Source organism: Bombina bombina, chromosome 3, assembly GCF_027579735.1.
Source record: "Bombina bombina isolate aBomBom1 chromosome 3, aBomBom1.pri, whole genome shotgun sequence".
Taxonomy (NCBI): Eukaryota; Metazoa; Chordata; class Amphibia; order Anura; family Bombinatoridae; genus Bombina; species Bombina bombina.
Genome location: NC_069501.1, coordinates 470,056,295 through 470,080,794, shown reverse-complemented (window position 1 = coordinate 470,080,794; position 24,500 = coordinate 470,056,295). Strand labels below are relative to the sequence as shown.

General features: G+C 40.3%; 1 protein-coding gene across 7 annotated transcripts in view; it reads left to right on the top strand.

Moving 5' to 3' along the window:
• NFYA (nuclear transcription factor Y subunit alpha) overlaps nucleotides 1–24,500 on the top strand; it is a 45,105-nt gene that overhangs the window by 5,491 nt on the left and 15,114 nt on the right. For 2 of the 7 annotated variants that reach the window (XM_053706753.1, XM_053706758.1), the window contains exons 2-8: nucleotides 9,923–10,039; nucleotides 10,329–10,412; nucleotides 10,823–10,966; nucleotides 12,328–12,459; nucleotides 12,568–12,673; nucleotides 12,981–13,129; nucleotides 13,248–13,421. In XM_053706753.1, coding sequence (XP_053562728.1) covers nucleotides 9,959–10,039; nucleotides 10,329–10,412; nucleotides 10,823–10,966; nucleotides 12,328–12,459; nucleotides 12,568–12,673; nucleotides 12,981–13,129; nucleotides 13,248–13,421 — 870 coding nt within the window. In that variant the 5' untranslated portion in view covers nucleotides 9,923–9,958. The remainder of the gene's footprint in view (nucleotides 1–9,922; nucleotides 10,040–10,328; nucleotides 10,413–10,822; nucleotides 10,967–12,327; nucleotides 12,460–12,567; nucleotides 12,674–12,980; nucleotides 13,130–13,247; nucleotides 13,422–24,500) is intronic. The other 5 variants (XM_053706759.1, XM_053706760.1, XM_053706754.1 and 2 more) reach the window with 4 other exon arrangements.

The following is a 24,500-nucleotide window of genomic DNA, read 5'->3' as shown; positions in this document are numbered from 1 at the left end:
GACACTTATGCTTCTTGTGCAGATTGATAGAACAGCTGTGTAGTGGTTGGAATTCGACACTTAGATTGTCAGCCAAGCCTGAGAACACAGATGACGGTGTCATTATTTGCTAGTGTTTTTTTTCTCACACTGTTTGCCTGCATCCAACTAATTTTAAATGACATTGCTTACAAACTGTGAGCAGCAATATTTAGTAAAATAATTTGGCTTCCACCACACTACATTTCTGTAATACCATAGAAGGTATCCTATAATTTTGCTCCTGGCTTCTAACTTTTTGGATTATTTTTGCTGCATCTATTCTATATACAGTATCTTTCCCTGGTTCATAAAAAGTTTGTAGATGACTAGTTTACATTCTGACTAGCTCCTAAAATTAATCTAAATGTTTCATCTCCTACTATATTGTGTTCAGGAATGCTTTATCATAATGAAATCCTCATATTAAAGTGTTTCAGAGATGTGAGAAGATGTATATTAGTATTCTCCACAGAAAATGTTATCAGCCAGGTGGGGGCAGTGTAATACTTTTTTTAATATAACATTTTCTGCTTAAAGGGACACTGAACCCACATTTTTTTCTTTTGTGATTTAGATAGCCCATTCAATTTTAAGCAACTTTCTAATTTACTCCTATTAATATTTCTTCGTTCTCTTGCTATCTTTTTTTAAAAAAAAAGAAGGCATCTAAGCTAAGGAGCCAGACAATATTTGGTTCAGACACTGGGCAGTACTTGTTTATTGGTGTGTGAATATTTATCCACCAATCGGCAAGAACAACCCAGGTTGTTCACCAAAAATGGTCCGGCATCTAAACTTACATTCTTGCTTTGCAAATAAAGATACCAAGAGAATGAAGAAAATGTGATAATAGGAGTAAATTAGAAAGTTGCTTACAATCTGAATCACAAAAGAAAAAAATTGGGTTCAGTGTCCCTTTTTAATTTAGCATAAATTTTATTTAATGATAATTATAATTGATCACATACTTTTTTCTAAATGGGAAAAAAAACTGGTTATATGCTTACTAGTTTGTAGAGTTCTGAAATTACTGCACTTGGAACATGTTTTATTAAAGCCATTTTTTTTTTTTTTTTTTTTATTTATTTAAAAAAGCTTTATTGAAAATAACAAGAAATGACAATGGCAGAAAGGTAATAGCATCTCATAAGAATCATAAAGCAGTACACTCCATTAAATCAGAATTTAGATGGTGAAACCAGGGGATAATTATTACACAAAAGCTTACAGGAGGAAGTTAGATAACTAATGTCCGTGATCTTAGAAGGAAAACAGTTCGTGACTCCATTGAGTCTTATCCTCTGCAACCTGAGGGGGGAGTGTAGCGATGCATACCAAACTCTGCAACATTCATCTCAAAAACAGTAACAACAATAATCAACTCAAGTGCTTTTGTGCGCACCTGTACGCTAGGGTCTGGCATGCGACATAGGGTTCAGTGCATGCCAGTAGTTAGTGAAAAGAGAAAAGGAAGGACGATAGATAGAGAGAGAGAGAGAAAGGAAAAAAAAAAAAAAAAGGGAAGGGGGTGACCCCCGCATATGTGGGGGGGAAGGAAAGAGGGAGGGAGGGGATGTTTCTTCATATCTTGTGACTTTATCTGATCAAGGGCTTCCAGATTTCCTTCATGTACTCATGTAGTTCTATTTTGTCATCCCTCATATACCTGTATCTCTCCAGAGTCAAATACCTGTCCACCCTACTTTCCCAGTCTGAATGTTGAGGTGTTTGGGTCTTTTTCCAGTATTTGGGGATTAGGGTTTTAGCACTGTTGAGCATTATATACAAGAGGTGTTTTTTGGGTTTTTCTACTAGCTTAGGGAGACCGTGGAATAATAAGAGGCTCGGATTTCTGCTCACCCTGACATTTAATTTGGAGTCAATCGTATCTAAGACAGAATTCCAAAAGGGTTGGATCAGATCGCACGTCCACCAAATGTAGATCAGAGTGCCAGATTCACCACACCCCCTCCAACACTTGCCATCTGATTTCTTATAGAATTTTCTAATTCTTTCTGGTGTCAAATACCAACGAGACAGATATTTATAGTTAGATTCAAGGATTCCGGCGGAGACAGATGCCTTAGTGTGGTTGTAAAATATTTTATCCCAGTCTGTATCCGTCAGTTCCCTATCCAACTCTGTGTTCCACCTTCTAACAAATGAAGGCAAGCCAACTTCTTTATGAGAAGACAGCAGGTTATACATAATTGAGATTAAGTGTCTTGGGGCGGATGGAAGTAGACAGAGTGTTTCCAACCGTGTAAATTGTCTTGTAATGTAAATTGCTTTTTTAGTAGTGCTTAAGTAGTGTTGAAGTTGTCTGTGATGATACCAAGTGAGAGGAACTCCCGATTGCTGCAATTCCTCTAGGGGTTTCAATCTCCCATCTAGGAGTAGTCTATGAAACATTGTTTGATCTATCTGTGCCCTATTTATATTTATGTGATATGTGTTCGAAAACGGGATGTCGGGGTTGTGTGTAAATGGAGATGGTGGTGAAGGGAGGGAGGAGATATGTGGGTGTTCGACAAGTGTCTTATCCCATTGTGAGAAAAATTCACTAAGGAAAGGGTAATGGAAGATTATGTTTGGCCTATTTTTACTAGAGATCCAGCTCAGTGTTCCCGGGTTCTGTACTCCTAAAATCGTGCGTCCAATTTGGGCCCAAGTCTTTTCTATTGAGTTAGTGCACCATTCCACTTGTGTTTGAAGGTTAATTGCCTTTTTATATAATAGGAGGCATGGTATGCCTAAACCTCCTTTGTCTTTGGCCAAGTATAAGGTGCGTCTAGGGATTCGGGGTCTTCTACCCCCCCAAATATATGTCTCTAGTTGTCCTTGCAACTTTCGTAAGAAGTGTATTGGGAATGGGGTCGGCAAGGTCTGCAAATAATATAATACCCTGGGGAGGATATTCATTTTTACCACACCTATCCTACCCAGCCATGAAATTCTCTTATTTTTCCAAGCAGATAGGTCGTCTGTTATTGATTTTGACAGTTGGGGGTAGTTAGCTCCGAATAGGCCATTTGAATCTGGGGTCAGGTTGATTCCTAAATATTTAAGCGTTTGGGTTTTAATTTTAAGTTTACATATGTGCGGGATTTGACACAGCTCAGCTTGGGATAAATTTATATTTAGAATCTCAGACTTTGTGTGATTTAGGTGGAAATTAGATACTTTGCCATAGTCATCGAACTCCTTTAGAATCTCTGGAAGAGAGGTCAAAGGGTTGGAGATAGACAAAAGAACGTCGTCCGCGTAGAGCGAGACTTTGTGGTCCTGGCCACCCACCCGTATCCCAGAAATTGTATGATTGGCGCGTATCTTTTGCACCAAGATCTCTATAGAAAGGGCAAATAACAGGGATGAGAGTGGACAGCCCTGTCTTGTGCCATTTGTGATGTCGAAGGGTTCAGATAAAATATTATTAACTTTAACTTGGGCAGTAGGTTTCGAGTAGAGGGCCAGTATTTTTTGTATGAAAGAGTGGCTGAAATTCATTTTCGACAGGACAGCTGCAAGAAAGTCCCAGCTGACCCTGTCGAAAGCCTTCTCCGCGTCAGTTGATATAAGCACTGAAGGGATATTATTATGCCGGGCGTGATTTACTAAGAGATTGGCTTTTATTGTGTTGTCCCTAGCCTCGCGGCCGGGAACAAAACCTACTTGGTCAGGTGAAACCAAATGGGGCAAGTAGACGTTTAGTCTTGTGGCGAGGATTTTTGCGTAGATCTTCAGGTCTACATTGAGTAAGGAAATTGGCCTGAAGTTCTCAGGGCGGTTAGGTGGCTTCCCGGGTTTTGGGATGGTGGTAACGTGTGCTAGTAACATGGTTGGGGGGAAATTTTGAGTGTGTCCAATGTCATTGAATAGGGTTGCTAAATGTGGCGAAAGGATATCCTTAAATAATTTGTAATATTTGGCACTAAAGCCGTCAGGGCCGGGGCTTTTACCAGTACTCAACTCCTCAATGGTTTTGGTTACCTCTTTTACCGTGATGGGGTTGTCCAGTGCCTCTCTGTCTTTATCCGACAGTGTCGGCAATGTGAGAGAGCTCAAATATCTCTCGATATGGGGAAGGGGGGGGTCTCTTTCTGCCTCCGAAGTTGATACCTTCTCATCTTTTAAGTTATACAACTTCTGGTAGTAGGATCTAAGTGTTTCCGCAATTGAAGGGCTATCTACACAGGTTTGATTATGCTGATTAAAGATGGAGTGAACATGGGATTTTGATTGTTTTCTTTTTAAAGCGCGTGCCAGAAGCCTACCGGGTTTATCCCCGTATTCAAAGTATGTTTATTGTAATGCCTTTTTTTGGTGATCAATAGAATGGATATCTTGGATCTCTTTTCTGGCTTGTTGCAATATTTTGGTAGTCGCGGTGTCAGAGGGCAGTTTTTTTATGCTTAATCTCTAGATCTCGGATTTTAAGGAGAAGGGTGGAGTACCTAAGTCTCAGCTGTTTGGAGTTTAGAGCTCTTTGTTTGATCAGTTCCCCCCTCAGCACGCTCTTGTGTGCTTCCCACACTATTGGGCCTGGGACCTCCCCTGTGTTGTTGTGTTGGAAGTACTCTAATAATCTAGTCTCTATCTGCAGTTTAATTGGTTGATTGTTCAACAGGAAGTCATCAAACCTCCATATGTGGGGTCTGTCTGGGATAGAAGGCCAATTTAATTTACACAGGACAGGTGAGTGATCCGACCATGTCATGGGGAGTATTTGGGAGTCTATAACCCCCGCCAGTGTGGACTGATCTGTAAAAAAGTAGTCCAGACGTGTGTACAGGTTGTGTGGGTGGGAAAAGAAGGTAAAGTCGCGCCTAGTGGGGTAAAGAGTGCGCCATGTATCATGAACTTCTAACTCTTCTAGTCTGGAGTTGCATTGTCTAATCACTTTTTTAGATATAGAAGCCGTAGCTCTGGACGTGTCTAGGACTGGGTCTAGAGGGAGATTGAAGTCCCCCCCAAGAATTAAAGCTCCTTTACGCAGGTCTAGGATCTTGTTGGTTAGTCTGGTCAGAAAACTGTTTTGTCCCTGATTAGGAAAGTATGTATTCACTAATGTGACGAGTCTGTTGAATAGTAGGCCTATTACAATCAGAAACCTCCCCTCAGGGTCTCTTTCTATGTGTATAGGTGAGAAAGGTGCAGAATGCTTAATCAAAATTCCGACACCGTTTTTTTTTGATGGGCCTGAGGCAAAGTATGAGGTCGGAAACTTAGGATTTGTCCAGGTCGGTTCCCTGCCCTTACGAAAATGAGTCTCCTGCATGAAGACAACGTCACTCTGTGTTCTGATAGCGTCTCTAATTAGATGGGAGCGTTTTTCAGGTATGTTCAGTCCTTTGGTGTTTATGGTCAACAAAGTGAGGGTTTGTGCCCCGTGGGATGGCATGGTGAGGGGAAAGGGGGAGGGTGAGAGAGAAAAGAAGAAAAAAAAAAAAAAAAAAAAAACCTTAAAGGGGGAGGGAAAAAAGAGAGGAGTGTAAAGAAAGAATGAAGGTAAATTAGACGCAGACCCTAATGAAAGGGGACGTCCAATGTGGGCAGCAGATAGGGTATGTACTTTAGAGAGACGGCAGTGTTGTCTCTCTGTACACAGGAGAAAGAAGAATAAAAAAGAAAAAAAAGTTTTAGAGAAAGCAGAAAGTATCAAAGAGTGTGGGATAAGTATCCCTGTGCCTGATGTGGTTAGCGAATGAAAGAATAGTGAAGACGTAGAAGGATTAGAGCGTGGTCAGGAGTGACAAGAATAGCAATAATATTATTCCCCTTGATACAACATCATCAACAACATACATATATCAACAGTAGCTTCAACAGGTTCCTGGTTAAAATTACATCCAAATAAAGCCATGAGAACCACTCAAAAAGAATGTAAATAAAGGAGGTTCAAGTAGGTAAACATAGGCAAAAGATTCCCAGGACAGGGGTCTGAAGGCCTCTAGTGTAGTCTATGATCTGACCTGGTCTATTTAGAGAAAGTGTGCCTCATAAGGCTGCCACTGCAAAAGGAGGCTCAGGGAGGGAGATTACTCCCCCCATAATGAATCATAGGTATTAAGGTCTAAAATTAAGGGGCCTTTGGTTACCGCTATTAGGCTGGGGTGGCATAGTTAGAGATATCTTTACAAATATGGGGTTACTATTGTGCAAACCTTTAGTTACTCATGGTTCCAATAGGCTGGTCTATAAAGACAATATACCCTGGTGGGAGAGAAAAACAAAATAAAGACAAAAAGAAAGACATATTAACCAGTTACAAGAAAAACAGTACAATATAACCATAACAAAACTTAGCTGATGTTGAAATAGGGCATATTAGAAATGTTCGGTAGGTATCAAATGAGTGTCCTGTGCAAAGTCTATTATTTGTCCCTACTTGTGGTTGGTAAATCAGGAGCACTTTGGCTGGATCCTGCTTCTTCGGGTACTGGAATGTCTACATCCAGAATATTGCAGAAATCAGAGAGGTCTGTGCGGGTTTTAAAGATGGCCTGTTTCCCATTGCGGGTGGCTATAAGCGATACAGGAAACCCCCACTTATATTGAATTTTATGGCGCTGAAGAACACTGGTAATGAACTTAAGGTCCCTTCTTTTTTGTAAGGTAATTTGGCTCAGGTCTGAGAAAACCTGGATAGGTATACCAGCATGAGTGAGATCTTTGATGGCGCGGGCCCTCTGAGCGATGGTATCTTTATCTTTATAACTCAAAAACTTGACAATAATGTCCCTCGGGGGGGCTTTGGGGGGGGGTTTTGGTCGGAGGGCCCGATGTGCCCTTTCTAGCATAATATCAGGGGAGCTCGGTGTTTCTTTAATGGTGCGGAAAAAGTCTTGCAGGAAGCCCTCAATGGCTGTATTATTCACAGATTCCGGCACCCCCCTGATGCGTAAATTGTTCCTTCTCCCCCTATTATCTAAGTCTTCCACCCTGGTTAGGAGAAATTGGATGTCCCCTTCTTGCTCAAAAGCCCTTTGTGTATTTGAATCGGCTTGGGCCTGCAGGGTTGTCTGCTTAGTTTCTAAGGTGGTAACCTGCTGGCTGATTTGCTGGAAATCTCTTTTCAAGTCTCCAAATAAAGACCTAATTTCTGTTAGGACCACATTAATGTCTGCTTTAGAGGAGATTACATTTAAGTCACCTCTTGTTAGAGGTTCCTGTGGCTGCATGTCGGGCAGAGGACTTGGAGTGAAAGTTAGTGGGGAGGTCTGCTCTGTGTTTTCTGCAGGGGGTTGATCCGAACAAGTATTAGGCATTTTCAGAAAGTTAGTTAGACTGGTGCTTTTAATGTTTTTGTCACCTTTATTATGTTTCCTGCTAGACATGGTCACAGAGCTGTCAGAGACTAGGTTGAGAATAGCTACAGTGGCCATGTGTGCTTTGCCCAGTGTTGTAAATAACTCACAGCAAAAGTTTTTCCCCTGTGTACCAGCAGATGTAGAAGCTTATTTGTGCAGGTCGTATTTGGTTATTCTAGTATCTCTCTGGTGAATGCTATGAGAGGTGTTAGGTTATAAAAAATAGGGTGTTCTTTGCAGCGTGTGGGGATATCCCAATGGCCCAGTGCTATGATGTTTAGCTGAGTTACCCCGTGTATGAGGTTCTGATTGATGGGGTATACCCCTGTGTGTGCTCAAACAGGTCTCCCCTCTTACCGGTGTCTTGTCCTCTGGGTCCGCTAGCCTCTTTTGTCATTCAGCCGCTGCTGCCGTTGTTTAAGCACTGCGAGAGGAAGAGAGCCTTGCGGCCTGATCATGTGTCCGCCTTTTGTGGCGTACGGCGGGGAGCCGCTTGGTCTGTTGCCTTCCGATGTTTGCCTCAAGAGATTATCGATATCCCGAGAATCGGGTGCAGTGAGGTGGATATCTCCGTAATATGTGAGGTAGGATGTCAGTCAGCGAGGTGCGGTGAGCGGTCCCGGTAGGCCGCAGTCTTCTGTATTGTAAAAGATCCGCCGATTGCTCAAAAAGTTGTAAGGATCACATGCAGGGATTGATCACACTCCTGTATTATATTTTTTAAGATGTTTTAGGCATATTCCTTCTTGTTATTTAATTGTTATCAGGCACAGGGCTTAGGAGCCGGGAATTAAGCGACCATGTCCCTGCGTGGCCAGGCTCCGCCCCCTATTAAAGCCATTTATATACAATAAAAACTTTATAAAACTTTTCAATTAACTTCTGTTAGCAAATTTACTTTAGTTCTTGGTATCTCTCTTTTTGAAAAGCATATTTAGACTTAGCAGCAGCAATGCACTACTGGGAGCTGCCTGGTGATTGGTAGCTTTGCACTTATGATTGTTTTTATTAGCTTATTGTGTCCCAGGCGCACTGCTCTGGAGATATCTTTAACAGTGTGTTTAACTTCTTTGTAGAGATAAAACACATATGGCTAGATTACAAGTGAAACGCTAATTTAAAGGGACACTGAAACCATATTTTTTCTTTCATGATTCAGATAGAGCATGCCATTTTAAGCAACTTTTTAATTTACTCCTATTATCGATTTTTTCTTCGTTCTCTTGCTATCTTTATTTATAAAAGAAGGCATCTAAGCTAAGGAGCCAGCAAATTTTTGGTTCAGTACCATGGACAGCACTTTTTTATTGGTGCTGTCCAATCAGCAAGGACAACCCAGGTTGTTCACCAAAAATGGTCTGGCATCTATAATTACATTCTTGCTTTTCAAATAAACATACCAAGAGAATGAAGAAAATGTGATAATAGGAGTAAATTAGAGCATGCAATTTTAAGCAACTTTCTATCTGAATCGCACAAGAAAAATTTGGGTTCAGTGTCCCTTTAACATGCTTCTGTAAAAGGGCAAATTTGCCAGTTTATGGGTGCATGACCAGCCATTACAAGTGGTTGGATAATGCTCGTGGTAGCACTTTGCGCTAAACACAATTAACTAGAAGTCAGATCTCTGGTTAATTGCTAAAATTTCGCCCAATTGTCCCCCAAATAAAATGTACAGTTCCTTTATTAAAATAAAATACAGTAGCATTCTTTTTTATTTTATTTTTTTAATTTTTAACAACTGCAAAAAGCAGTTATAAGAGGTTAACGTGAGGGAATGTGGGGTGTAAGGAAAAAAAACAGCACTGAAAAGTGCCTTTACATAGCGGTCTATGGGGACTGTGTTTTAAACTATAAACATACAGTATATATGTGTGTGTGTGTGTATATATATATATATATATATATATATATATATATATATATGTATGTATATATATATATATATATATATATTTTAAATTTTGCTACCCGACAATGGGTGACTTATTACCTGTGCTGCGCTAGGTCCTTTGCCGTGTCTCACGGCGCACTCTCGTGAGCGCAATGCTTCCAGGCAATGCAAACACAAAGTCGCGTTCGTATTGCGCTCAACTTGTAATACCTGCGGACATTTGCGTGAGCCGGTATTACTGAGTGGAGCGCAAATATTGCGCTCCACTCGTAATCTATGCCATAATGAGAGCATTTTATTATTGCATTATTGCTTCCATATAACACATTGGAGCATTTTCTTTTTTGAGCTTTTTTGTCCCTCTAAACTGCTTTCCCCATTAGGGGAAGACATCTCATTGAGGAATATCCCATATCAATTTTATGGAAAATGCTAAGCTTAATTTTACTAAACTGTCTCTTTGGTTGCAGTTTGAGGAGCACCATTTTTGTAATCCTAAAATATCTAATTCATTTTACTTTATTGAAGAAGTTATGCTTACTTAATTGGAAGCTATACATGAGCAAGCTGGAAGTAGATATTGTATATCTGTTAGAAACAGATAAGAAAAACAACAATGTATTATACTGAGATGCAAATGCATGTTTTTTTTGTTTTTTTTCTGCTTGTATTAAATTAGATTTTTGTCTTTTGACAGTTACCTGCACAGTGAGATTTGCGTTTGTTCTGCCCGATGCAGATGGAGCAGTACACAGCCAGCAGTAATGGCTCTCCAGAGCAGATTGTGGTGCAGGCTGGCCAGATACAGCAGCAGGTAGGTCAGCAGCATGAGTTCCAGTAAATGTGGTTGTGAAATGCTATTAACAATGATCCATATTTTTATTCTTCCTTCACTTGATACACTACTACCAGATTTACCTTTCCTTATAATTTGTTGTGTTTCTTACTAATTCGTAGCCCAGAAAATAAACCTTCCATTTAATTTATTATACCTTTTTTGTGTGGGGGGGAGGGGCAGGAGGGAAGTGTGGGTGACCTTGTTTCTATATGATTCCAGTGCGCACTCTCTCATGGTCAGGGTGTCTCTTCTTCCTTCCCCTTAGCCGGGTGCGGTCACTGCTGTCCAGTTACAGACTGAGGCTCAAGTTGGCACAGCCTCGGGGCAGCAAGTTCAGACCCTCCAGGTAGTTGTGTCTATTTCTGAGGGCTGCATGAGTCACATATACCACGCATGTCATAGTTTTTTATGTGGATGTATTATCTGATGTACAAAATAAGCACAATCCAGTGCAACCTGTTTGAACAGTCGCTTCATCAGTTGCTTATGCACTCTCTTACTAGTTTGCTTTGTGCATGTAATTGTATAATACAAATACAGCATGGTCCAGTGTTTTGCAAGTTTGCAGTCTGCATACTTTTTTTTTTTTTTTTTATCTTTGGTCTCTCAACTACTCAGTTGAATTGACCAGCATTTTCTACATTCTATTCCTTTTTGTACCATGGCTATGTACTTTCATTTCCTGCTTTTTAAATAATAATAATAAATACATAGTTTCATTCCTTTTGTCCATACTAAGCTTTTTTTTCCTTTGCATAGGTACAGGGCCAGCCACTTATGGTGCAGGTCAGTGGAGGACAGTTAATCACATCCACTGGGCAGCCTATTATGGTTCAGGCAATGGGAGGCCAGGGGCAAACCCTTATGCAAGTGCCAGTGTCTGGTTCTCAGGGACTTCAGCAGGTGTGTATGTGAGGGCCCTTCAGATGTGTACACAAAATGTTGTTTTACATATGTGAGTAAACAAAGATTAAAAAGTTGAAACTGATTTAAAGCTTTCAAGATTACACCATTTTCATTGGTTGTGCTCTTAAAGTGATGGTAAACTCCGTTATTGCTAAGTTACTGATTTCGATATATCTAAATTTATTAAACCGCATTGTCATTTCAAAATTTTTATATGTATTTTTATTAAAATTTATCGATATTGACAAACAGTTGTTGCGCCGCATCGCTCCACCCCTCTAATTTAGTTGCCTGAATGAACTGGACGCTTACCTAGTCTCCACCCTCTCTGCACGTCAGACAATTTGCACGCTCCCAACACTGACATTTTTAACGCATGCGCATTGGAGCAAATGACATACCAAGTAAACATTGAGTCACAAGATTCAATGTTTACTTGATTCAGGCTGAAGGGAAAGTTTGACTTCAGAGAGTGCAAGCTATCGGTCCCTTCTAAAACGAGCATATGTGCATACAATTAATTCTAAATATCCCCACCCACTGCAATTATTCCAAATTATCTTCCCCCCCCCCCTTGTTACAATTAATTCTAACCGTTCCCCACAATGCAATTGTTCATTTTTTTTAATTTGTAAATTTTGAATGAATTTCAATTTATTTTTTATTTTTATATCAATATAAATTTCAGTTTTTAAGCAAAGTCTGTTCATTATATAGTTCAATTTTGTAAATTTCCTCTAAAGTTATTGAATCCCATCAACACCAAATAATATAAAAGTTTTATTTATAGTTTGTTTTGGCTTATAATTTGTCTGAAATAATATTATATCAATTGTTTTGAAAAATAAATATTGATGAAATACAATGAAAATAATATTATCGCGTTTTCTATAAAAAAGCAGCTATATACTTACTGGCACTGTTCCAAGTAAACAATGAATTGTTTGACAATAATACACAATTCAATGTTTACTTCTGCGTGCCGTGTGTAAAATAAGAGAAACAGCGCATGTGTTCAAAATACATGAACGCGCAAAATCGTCATCACATTGAAATGCTCCTGATTGGATGGGCGTATTCTTAGAAGAATGCAAGACTGCGCTTGCATAAATCGTGTTGCATAGAATAATATAAACAAACAATATGACGTCACAGGGGGCTGGAGATAGACGTCATTAGACGGCGTTATTATACAACGATTTGTAAGTGATTTTACATACATTGCATTAAATGAAATTGAGTGTCTAAATCAAATGTAATCTAGCAATACTATAATTAATTGATATGGAGTTTACATCCCTTTAATACACTTTTAAATGCTTGTACATGCCATCTTATTTGGAAATATTGCTCAACAGATTCAGTTGGTGCAGCCAGGGCAGATCCAGATCCAAGGAGGACAGGCTGTGCAAGTGCAGACCCAACAGGGACAGCCTCAGCAAATCATCATCCAGCAGCCACAGACTGCAGTGACTGCTGGACAGAATCAGGTGAGAAGCGGCCAATGTGAAGCTACTTTGGGGGAAACGGACGTAGATAAAATGCTGTGAAGTTATTTTCTTCTGAGGCCATTTTTGCTAATTGACTCTCTTTGTTAGAGTCAGCAGCAGATCACTGTCCAAGGTCAGCAGGTGGCACAGACAGCTGAAGGTCAGACCATTGTTTACCAGCCTGTAAATGCAGATGGGACCATTTTACAGCAAGGTAAGTGAACAATTTCCTTGTAAATTACTATATCATATCTCGCTTCTTCCGTCTGCTGCTTTGCACTGCCAGTTGTTTTGTGCCTCACATTTACTCTCTTGCCCTCCCCGTTGCATTTTTTTTTCTTCTCCCAACCAGCAGCTTTCCTTATGTGGACCGCCCATGCTCTATATATACTGGTTTAAATGTCCATGATAAGTACTAGAGCTTTCCCTGGGATTAATCGCCTTTCCCTCCCCTTTTTTTGTCCCTTTTTGTGTTTTGTTTTGTTTTGTGTTGTTCCTTAAAGTGACAGTCCCTGTTACAGGAATGATCACCATCCCTGCAGCTAGCCTGGCTGGTGCTCAGATTATGCAGGCTGGAGGCAACACCAGTACAACTAACAGTGGCCAGGGGACCGTTACAGTCACACTTCCTGTGACTGGTAATGTGATGAACTCTGGGGGCATGGTTATGGTAAGTTTCTGTTCTATAATCCTATGTTCACATTTCCTGTGGAATTGTAAAATGATGTTCTCTGGGAAAATACCTAGTTAGTGTCAACTTAACCATTCTGCCCATTGCTTTCATTCAGATGGTGCCTGGTGCAGGCTCTGTTCCTGCTCTGCAAAGGATCCCACTACCTGGGGCAGAAATGCTTGAGGAGGAACCTCTGTATGTGAACGCAAAGCAGTATCACCGCATCTTGAAAAGGAGGCAGGCTCGGGCCAAACTAGAGGCAGAAGGCAAGATACCCAAGGAGAGGCGGGTAAGCTGTTACTTAAATATGATTTCAAAAGTCTTAGTGTAGAAAATAAATGAGAGCTTAAAGGGATATTAAACAGTAAATACATACTACACATAATGATGTATTCAAAGCAGAGATTAGCCTTCGAATAATATGTAGATGTATTTCCATCTTAATATGAGAAGAGTCAACGGCTTCATTCATTACTCGTGGGAAATACAGAGGAGGCAAACACATCCCAGCCAAAGGCTTAAATACCTCCCCCACTCCCCTCATCTCCCAGTCATTCTTTTGCCTTTCGTCACAGGAGGATGGCAGAGAAGTGTTGGAAGATTTCGGAGTAGTCTCTTATAGATGGTAGTACTCTTCGGAATGGGACTGGAGTTTTAAGTAGTCTTGTCTGCCTCTCAGTGAGAGCATTGACGAATGTTAGGGTCTGGAGATGCAGGGAGAGTCTTTCTGTGAAACCATCCAGACTCGTATTAACAGCTCCTTAAGCAATCGGTGTTGACGAGTTTCACTGCCTGCTTTCTATCACTCAAGTCCATGTCAGGAGCGATGCTACATCACTGTCAAACTTGAGAGGCTGTGTTCCTGTTCCACGGTGTTGATTCTGGTAAGATCGTTTTTTTTTTTAATATCTGTAATAACGCAAGAAGACAGGGTCACAGTGTGACTCCTTTTATCTGTCTAGAATCGAGGATTAATATCTCCGGAAGGTGATTATTGAACAGGAGGGGATGTATACATGATTGCTTTATTGTGTTTTTTTGCTGTGAGATGTGGCTCTGGCAATGTGGAACAGTCAGGTTTTTCCTTCATTTTGATTACTGCGCAGCCTGTTTAGTTGGCGTGCTTTTTTTTGGCTGCAGAAGGCGGTCCTACATAGCACTCCATATGACCAGGTGTGGCTTCTTTCTCTTCCTTTTCCTGACCGTCGGTTGTCGGAGACAAAAGCGGTTTCTCTGTGGGCCTGGGTCATAGGTGGTGGTGGTGGTTTCCCCCGGCCATTGGGAGTATGAAGGTGCCATTTAATTTTTTTCTATAGTCCATAATAAAGGCGCAAGCTATGGAGGACTCTGATGCCTTAAAGGGTACTCCCTCTTTACCTAAATCTAATGCCTGTGTTTATTGTGAGGAGGCTTCGGTATATCCGCCTGCTCAACTATGTTCCACATGACTTGATAAAATAGTGATATCTAAAAAGAATAAGATGTCTAGTACCACTGAGTCGTCCACCTCTGAGGGGGGTCTCCATCCCGCGAGTTGTGTTCTCTACAATCATCTACGTTTACACATGCAGCTCCCCGGTGCACTACTAATCATCCTACTGGAGGGGTCCTGTGGCCGCCTGATTTTGCCGATCAGTTGCAAACGGCCTTCAGTGCTTTACCTTGCGCAAGTGAAAGGTTAGACATTGCTATCCTTCCCAGGGGTCATCTACTCCGTTGGAGATCTCTGAGACTAGATTATCCGCCAATGCAGACGAATCCGATACTTCAGAGGACTCTTTCTCTGAGTCGGAATCTGCGGCCTCTAAACCTCCGGCTGCGGAGGAACCAGACTTTAGGTTTAGGATGGAGCACTTACGCTTTTTATTGAAATACGTGTTAGCTGCTCTAGAGGTTCCGGAGCCGAAGTTATCCGAGGAACCTTCTTTTCCTAAGCTTGATCAGATTTATGAGGACAGGGTGGTGCCACAGACTTTCCTGGTTCCTGTAAAGATTGCGAATATTATAAAGAATGAATGGGAGAGACTGGGTTCCTCTTTCTCCGCTTCTTCTTTTTTTAAGAAATTGTTCCTGATTCTCAGCTAGAATTTTGGGGATCTGTCCCTAAGGTGGATGGAGATATCTCCAGGCTCGCTAAGCGCACTACTATCCTTCTCGAGGATAGTTTGTCGTTTAAGGAACCCATGGATAAGAAATTAAGAAAAATGTTTCAGCACACTGGGTTCGTATTTCAGCTTGCTGCGGTGGCGGGAGCCGCTACCTATTGGTGTGACTGTCAGAAATGATCGAGGTGGAGAATTCCTTCGATGAGATACAGAAAAGAATTAAGGCCCTGAGGGTAGCTAATTCGTTTTTCTGTATTTCCCATAAGTAATGAATGAAGCCGTGGACTCTCCTCATACAGATGGAAATTAAATTATCAGGTAAGCATAATTTATGTTTTTCTACCATTATATTAGTTGTTTAAATATTGATTAGATAAGTGCAAAAGTTTAGTTTCTATAAAGTACTCTAGATTCTATATAATGGGCACTGCCATGTTATTAGTCGGTTTCATTGCCTCTTTTATATCTGCTCCGAGTTGTTTGTAGCAGAAGAGTGAGATCATTTTAGACATGATGACAAAACATGGCTGGATTGGGACCAAAAAGAGCCCCGGGCATTTTAGGGCAAAGAGACCCACTCTTCTCTCCCCTCCCCCTCTGCTTACTATTTAATGGGACAGCCTAGTCAAAATTAAACTTTCATTATTCGGATAGGCCATGTCACTTTAAACAACTTTTCCAATTTACATTTATCATCAAATTTTCTTTTAGTGTTCTTTGTTGAAAGCTAAACTTAGATAGGCTCATATGCTAATTTCTAAGGCCTTGAAGGCCACCTCTTCTCTGGATGCATTTGACAGTTTTCACAGCTAGAGGGTGTTAGTTCATGTGTGCCATATGGCACAACATTGCGCTCACGCCCGTGGAGTTATGCATGAGGGGCACTGATTGACTAAAATGCATGTCTGTTAAAATAACTGAAATAAGGGGACAGTCTGCAGAGACTTAGATACAAGGTAATCACAGAGGTTAAAAGTATATTAATATAACAATGGTTATGCAAAACTGGGGAATGGGTAATAAAGGGATTATCTAACTTTTTAAACAATAACAATTCTGGAGTACAATTGTTATTTAAAAATTGCTAGCGGCCTCTTATTAGGGACTCTAATGATTCGTATCCTACTTAAAATGAGAAATAAACAAAGTAAAAAAACACAAATATATACAAATTGCCCAGAGAAGATAAAATAAAAGCTCCAGCTTCACAGAGATTCAAATTCAGGGCCCTCCTGTAACCACCATCAGCCCCAGGGCCCTCCCTATAACCCGCACCAGCCACTAGCACCTTGAATTGCCTCCATCTCCACAGTGTTACACTGTCAGTGTGTTACAACACACTTCTTGAGCGTCCTCGGTAATATAAAAAAAAAAAAAAACATATATATATATATATATATATATATATATATATATATATATATATATATATATATATATATATATATATATATATATATATACACTAGTACTAAAGCCCGTGTACACGGGCCATTTTTTTCAGAACAGCGGTCCCACCCCTTGCTTTCTTTCCCCCCTCTCTTTTGCTTTCTCTCCCCCCCCTCCTCCTTTGTTCTCTCCCCCCCCCCTCTTTGGCGCTCTCTCTCCCCCCTCTTTGGCGCTCTCTTTGGCTCTCCCCCCTCTTTGGCTCTCTCTCCTCTTTGGCTCTTTTTCCTCTTTGGCTCTTTTTCCTCTTTGGCTCTCTGCCCCCCCCCCTTCTCTTTGGCTCTCTGCCCCCCCCCTTCTCTTTGGCTCTCTGCCCCCCCCCCTTCTCTTTGGCTCTCTGCCCCCCCCCCCTTCTCTTTGGCTCTCTGCCCCCCCCCCTTCTCTTTGGCTCTCTGCCCCCCCCCTTCTCTTTGGCTCTCTGCCCCCCCCCCCTTCTCTTTGGCTCTCTGCCCCCCCTCCTGCTCCCTCTCTGGCTCTGTCTTCGCGGGACCCCGCCCGGCCACGCCCCATCGCGGCAACACCCACCCGGCCGCGCCGCCCGGCCACGCCCCTCGTGACGCCGGCCACGCCCCTCGCGACGCTCCCGTCGGCCACAAACAGCTGTGAGGTCTGGGGAGCGCGTTGCCGCTTCTCACGCAGCAGACCTCACAGCTGTTGAGTAGCTCGCGCTCCCTATCTCACAGCTGCTTGTATGCTGTGTACCTCGCGCTCCCAATCTGTCAGCTGTCAGCTATGCCGAGGTGCGCGAGAATAGAATCTAAGGCCAAGTGTTTGTCTGTACTGCGCATGACGGCTTCAGACAAACACTTGTCTTTTATAATATAGGATATATATATATATATATATACACACACACACACCCCTAAGCTTAACCTACTGTTCTCGACTCCTGCTCTCCTGACTATCGCACTCTCAGATCACCAACTTCTTCTCTTTCTTCAGGCTGCTATGCAGCTCCTCCTCACTGGTCGTCCCCATTATCATTCTAAGAGCCTACACGCTATAAATTGAGCGCTACACGAAAAGGCACACATAAATTATGTTTTGTGTTTTTTTGTTTGTTTTTTTAATGTAAGAATTTACCTGATTTAATTTCTTTCATATTGGCAAGAGTCCATAAACTAGTGACGTATGGGATATACAATCCTACCAGGAGGGGCAAAGTTTCCCAAACCTCAAAATGTCTATAAATACACCCCTCGCCACAACCACAATTCAGTTTAATGAATAGCCAAGTAGCGTCAACAAAAGGAACTGGAAATATAATTGTGCTTTATACAATAAAACATAACCACCATAAAAAAGGTGGGTCTCATGGACTCTTGCCAATATGAAAGAAATGCATTTATCAGATAAGTTTTACATAAATTATGTTTTCTTTCATGTAATTGGCAAGAGTCTATGAGCTAGTGACGTATGGGATAGTAATAACCAAGATGTGGTACTCCACAGAAGAGTCGCTAGACAGGGAGGGATAAAAATAAAAACAGCCATTTTCTGCTGAAAAAAATAAATCCACATCCAAAAAATAAGTTTTTCTCATAATTGAAAAGAAAAAACTTAAAACATAAGCAGAGGAATCAAATTGAAACAGCTGCCTAAAGAATATTCTACCAAAAACTGCTTCCGAAGAGGCAAATACGGTAGAATTTAGTAAATGTATGCAAAGAAGACCAAGTTGCTGCTTTGCAGATCTGATCAACTGAAGCTTCATTCTTAAAAGCCCACAAAGTGGAAACTGATCTAGTAGAATGAGCTGTTATTCTCTGAGGCGGAGCCTGACTCAACTCCAAATAAGCCTGATGAATCAAAAGCTTTAACCAGGATGCCAAGGAAATGGCAGAAGCTTTCTGACCTTTCCTAGGACCAGAAAATACAACAAATAGACTAGAAGTCTTCCTGAAAATTTTAGTAGCTTCAACATATTTCAAAGCTCTTACAACATCCCGAGTATGTAAGGATGTCTCCAAAGAATTCTTAGTCTTAAGACACAAAGAGGGAACAACAATTTCCCTATTAATGTTGTTAGAATTCACAACTTTAGGTAAAAATTTAAATGAAGTCTGCCTTATCCTGATGGAAAATCAGAAAAGGAGATTCACAAGAAAGAGCAGACAATTTGGAAACTTCTACCAGAAGAGATGGCCAAAAGGAACAACACTTTCCAAGAAAGTAGTTTAATATCCAAAGAATTCATAGTCTCAAAAGGAGGAGCCTGTAAAGCCTTTAAAACCAAATTAAGACTCCATGGAGGAGAGATTGATTTAAAGGGACAGTATACTGTAAAATAGTTTTTCCCTTAATGTGTTTACAATTGCTTTTTTTACCAATTGCAGAGTAAAAAATGTATGAAAATTAGCTTTTTAAGGTTTATTTCTGTATATTAAAGCTCTGATTTTGTGTTTTGAAGCCACAGCCTAATAAAATAGGTTGAGCTTGTAGGTATAATCAGATCTCATTACTGTATCACATTGTGCACATATACCTGCTTCTTTATCTTATATCTGTCCTTAAAACAATCACCAATACTTTGAGAGAACAATGGAAAATCAACATTTTATTACCTTATCTCTGCTTTATCACACTGGGAGTGTAATTTCTTCTGCTGGCTGTGTTTACAAAGCTTATCTATAGCTGGTACGCGTGGCCACAAACTTTCAGAATAGGTGGGGATACCACATGCTAAATTAACAATTTCAAATGCCAATATACGGGTAAAGGAGCTACTTGTAAACAATTTAATACACTCCAGCAGGTAAAGTGAATCATTGGGAACAAATTAAAGGGGAGAAATTTTTTGAGTAAACTGTCCCTTTAATGACAGGCTTGATACAGACCAAAGCCTGCACAAAACAATGAATATCAGGAAGCTTAACAATCTTTCTGTGAAATAAAACAGAGCAGAGAGTTGTCCCTTCAAGGAACTTGCAGACAAACCTTTATCCAAACCATCCTGAAGAAACTGGAAAATTCTAGGAATTCTAAAAGAATGCCAGGAGAATTTGAGAAGAACACCATGAAATATAAGTCTTCCAAACTCGATAATCTTCCTATAGAAACAGATTTACTAGCCTGTAACATAGTATCAATCACTGAGTCAGAGAAACCTCTATGACTAAGCACTAAGCGTTCAATTTACATACCTTCAAATTTAACGATTTGAGATTCTGATGGAAAAATGGTCCTTGAGACAGAAGGTCTGGTCGTAAAGGAAGTAGACAAGGTTGGCAACTGGACATCCAAACAATATCCTCATGGACTCACACAGATCCTCATGGCCTCACACAGATCCTCTTGGAAGAAGAACTAGAGGCGGGAAGATAAATAAGCGGGTTGGTAAAACCAAGGAACTGCTAATGTCTCCACCGATTCTGCCTGAGAATCCCTGGACAAGTACGTGGGAAGTTTCTTGTTTAGATGGGAAGCCATCAGATCTATTTCTGGAAGACCCCACATCTGAAAAAACACATCTGGATGGAGAGACCACTCCCCCCGGATGTAAAGTCTGACGGCTGAGATAATCCGCTTCCCAATTGTCTACACCTGGGATATGTACCGCAGAAATTAGACAAGAGCTGCATTCCGCCCAAGAAAGTATCAGAGATACTTTTTTCATAGCTAGGGGACTGTGAGTCCCACCCTGATGATTGACATAAGCCACAGTTGTGATATTGTCTTTCTGAAAACAAATGAATGGTTCTCTCCAACAGAGGTCAAATCTGAAGAGCCCTGAAAATAGCACAGAGTTCTAAAATATTGATTGGTAATCTCGCCTCTTGATTTCCAAACCCCTTGTGCTGTCAGAGAACCTCAGACAGCTCCCCAACCTGAAAGACTTGCATCTGTTGTGATTACAGTCCAGATTGGACGAACAAAAGAAGCCCCTTGAACTATACGATGGTGATATAACCACCAAGTCAGAGAGTTGAACATTGGGATTTAATGATATTAATTGTGATATCCTTGTATAATCCCTACACCATTGATTTAGCATACAAAGCTGAAGAGGTCTCGTATGAAAACGAGCAAAGGGGATTGCGTCCGATGCTGCAGTCATGAGACTTAAAATTTCCATGCACATAGCTACTGAAGGGTATGATTGAGACTGAAAGTTTCGACAAGCTGAAACTAATTTTTATTTATCTCTTCAAGTGGATTAGAGCACGGTGCCTCTAAAGGAGGTGCGCAATGAAATCAGGATCGGGGCATCAGGGAAGACAATCGACAAAGGCAGCACTCTTGTTGAGGGGAAGCAATGGATGGAACCTGAAAACGGATAGAGAGGCGCCTCATAGAGCAGTAACGTCAGGACTAGGTGGGGAACAAATGACAGTCTCAAGCTCCAACCAGGAGGGTACTCGCATAGAAAGCAGCTTGAAAAAGTGCCTAACAGGACGTTACCTCACGTCGCCCGACAAACACACAGGTAACACCACATGGGTTTCAGTAGCCAATCAGCGGTAGCACAGGTTCAGACGTCACAGTAGTAACCAATCTCAGTACCGCAAAATAGGTGACAGTTCAGTGGAGGTTGATACTACGGAGTAAGAAGTACGTAGAGCAAGTAGTAATATGTCAAAATTTTATTGTAAAATGACAAGAATAAAAGGATTAAACACAGCAACGCATTTCTCAACCATATAGGTCGTTTCATCAGGCTGTAACTAACCAATAAAAACCTGCTCTACTTACGACTACACTTCACCAATCACAGTCGGAGGCCTGGACAGTCAAAAAGTCATAAGCTGTAACAGAGGGGGCGTGTATCCAAGATTCAACTGCAATATGGAGGGGTATATAAAGATTAAAATAGCATTGAACCTGAGTACAGGGTATTTATGATTAACCCATTACATAAATACAGGCGCCAATAAACTTCTCCGCAATGCTAACATTAAAACATTTGATAACATTAAAGGGTAATACCCATAATACATAATCTATATCAATACCTGCAAATAGTCAAATGCATATTCATTAACCTGATACCCATCTCGACATGGCGATAGCAGGTCAGTTAGCTTATCAAAAATTTAAAAACTAGGTGCAATAGGCATTAGGATAAATGCAGAGATGAAATTAATAACCACCATGTAACACTTGTTCATATGTATGTACAGGTTCATATGTATGTACATACAGTGTATCAATCCATGAACATATAAAAGAAAAATTAACGTAGTAGTATAATTGTAAAGTTAAGAGCTCTATTAATAGAGAAACATTAACCATATCGACATCATATAGGCAAAATCTAACAGTGCTTTAGATACATATAAATTAGTCCCACAGATATAACCCATTAAGCAAATAAAATCTGCTTAACAAAATACTAACGTTGCAACATTTAAGACATAAATAGCTGTAATGCAAGTGTAAGACCCATACGACCTAATCCAAATATCTTCACATAGTGAAATGCTCAAAGAATATTAAAATAATTATATTGCTACATATTTGAGACAGGCATTGAAATATTATATTAAATATATAGATCAGTTTTAATAAATCGATTTAACAAATCGGTCTCGCAGAGTCAGGCGCAGGGAGCAGCACTGGATCAAGACTAGTGGAAAGCGGCTAAATCGACACACAGGTTTAAGCCAGCTGGATGCAAACTCTTAAGTACATGAATCCAGTAGGTCTCACTCTGCCTGAGTCTAAAAAATCGATTGTAAAGATGAGATTTTGGTATATGTTCGATGGTAGTCACTGAAAAACAATTTTTATCACCATTGTGAATATTGTTAGTGTCTAGAAACACTATGAAATCTGTAGTTATTTTTCATATTACGCTGATGTTCTGACCACCTTGTACTAAAGCGCTTACAGGTGCGTCCTACATATTGGATCCCACAGACGCAGGACAGGAGATAAACCACATAATTGGATGCACAAGAGATGTGACTAATAATAGAATAAGATCTTTTTGTCACTTTGGACTGAAAAGTTTGTTGCTTATTAACAATATGGTCACACATCTTACATCTCTCACATCTGTGGGAGCCATAAGGCAAAATACTTCTCACATCTTTCATAGATGGAGCTAATTTCTTAAGTTTTACCACTTTACTGGGGGCCAATATAGTTTTTAAATTAGGGGCCCTCTTAAATGCCACCTTAGGTTTGTTTCCTATCAAATCACCCAAAATAACCATTGTCTATAATATGAGGCGGATAATTTTTTTTCCTTAAAATGTTCTTTTAGGATTAGACTTTGAGTCTCATAGTCCGAAAGAGTACTACAATTGCGACAAACTCTTTTAAACTGTCCATAAGTCACATTTAGTTTCCAAGGGTAGTAATGACTACTCCTAAAGTCCAGGTAGCTTTTACAATCCACTGTCTTGAAGAAAGTGGTACTGGTGACTTTGCCATTGGCAAAGCAAAGTTTGAGATCAAGGTACACAATTGACTAATGATGTATTGAGCTCGTAAAAGTAAGACCCCTGTCATTAGTGTTTAAATAATCAACAATGAGATTGGCAGATGACTGATACCCTCTCCATACAATAATTAAATCATCAATATATTTTCCATAGAATACCAGGTTCGTCCCAAATCGTGGATCATAAATGTATTTTTGTTCAATTGACCCCATATACAAATTCGCATAGCTGGGGGCGAACCTGGTACCCATGGCTGTTCCTCTAGTCTGGAGGTAAAATTCATCCTGAAACACAAAATAATTGTGTCTCAGGATAAATTAAATAAGCTGTAGGAAAAAAAAGCCTTTGAGTCTCCGGTAAATAGAAATCTTGTTCAAGATATTTAGACACTGCCGACAACCCTAATTCATGAGGAATGTTGGAATACAGTGCCTGACCATCACACGTGATCCAAATCATGTCAGTAATTTTTTAATCAAGTCAGTTGAGTCTCGAATATATGATTCAAGGCCCAAAACATACTTCTGCAAAAAATAGTCAACATAGGAAGATACATTATCTGTTAAGCTTCCTATGCCCGCTATTATTGGCCGACCTGGTGGACATGTAGAATCCTTATGTATTTTAGGAAGATGTTCGTAAAATGCATGGTTCGGCTCATTAGGGACTAGATATTCTTCTTTTTTAAGAAGTATTCCTTCTTCAAAGGCAGACTCATCAAGATCTTTTAAAATGGCCTTATATTTAATAGTGGGGTCAAAAGTAAGCTTAGTATAATAAGACACATCATGGAGAATTTTTTTGGCTTCCAATAAATAGTCATCTAAATTTTGGAGGACTACCCCACCCCCCTTATCAGCCTGTCTAATCACCAGAGACTTTTTAGGCTTATAAGGGCTCTTTTCTCGTTGGCAAATAGATTGCTTTGGCTAGTATTCTTCTTTGGAATTTTATCAAAATCGTCACTGACAAGTTGCTTGAAAATTTCAATGTGTGCATTATTGGTAAGTAGAGGCACAAAAATAGATTTTTTTAAAATGTTTGTGAATATAACCATCACACAATTGATCAATAAAAGAATCTGGTTCAAAGGTAAGGACTAGTTGCTGACTAAGTCTAGTATTCATGGTATCTGTTAGAATTGGCAACCTTGAACTATTTTTAAGTGCTTTTTCTGCTAAATACTTTTGCATAGACAATTTTTGTGTAAAACGATTCAAGTCAACAAAAAGTGAAAATGTATCGTGTTTATTAGTGGGGCTAAAGAAAAGTCCTTTGCCAAGAACCCGTATTTAATCATCAGAACATGTGATGAAAGATTGAATATGCCCTTACTCAGGGTCTGTTGTCTTGTCTTTTTGAGGGCTGTGCTACGTCCTCTACACCCTTGTTTCCGTGGGGCCTTTTCCCTTTTGGAGGTGCGGTAAG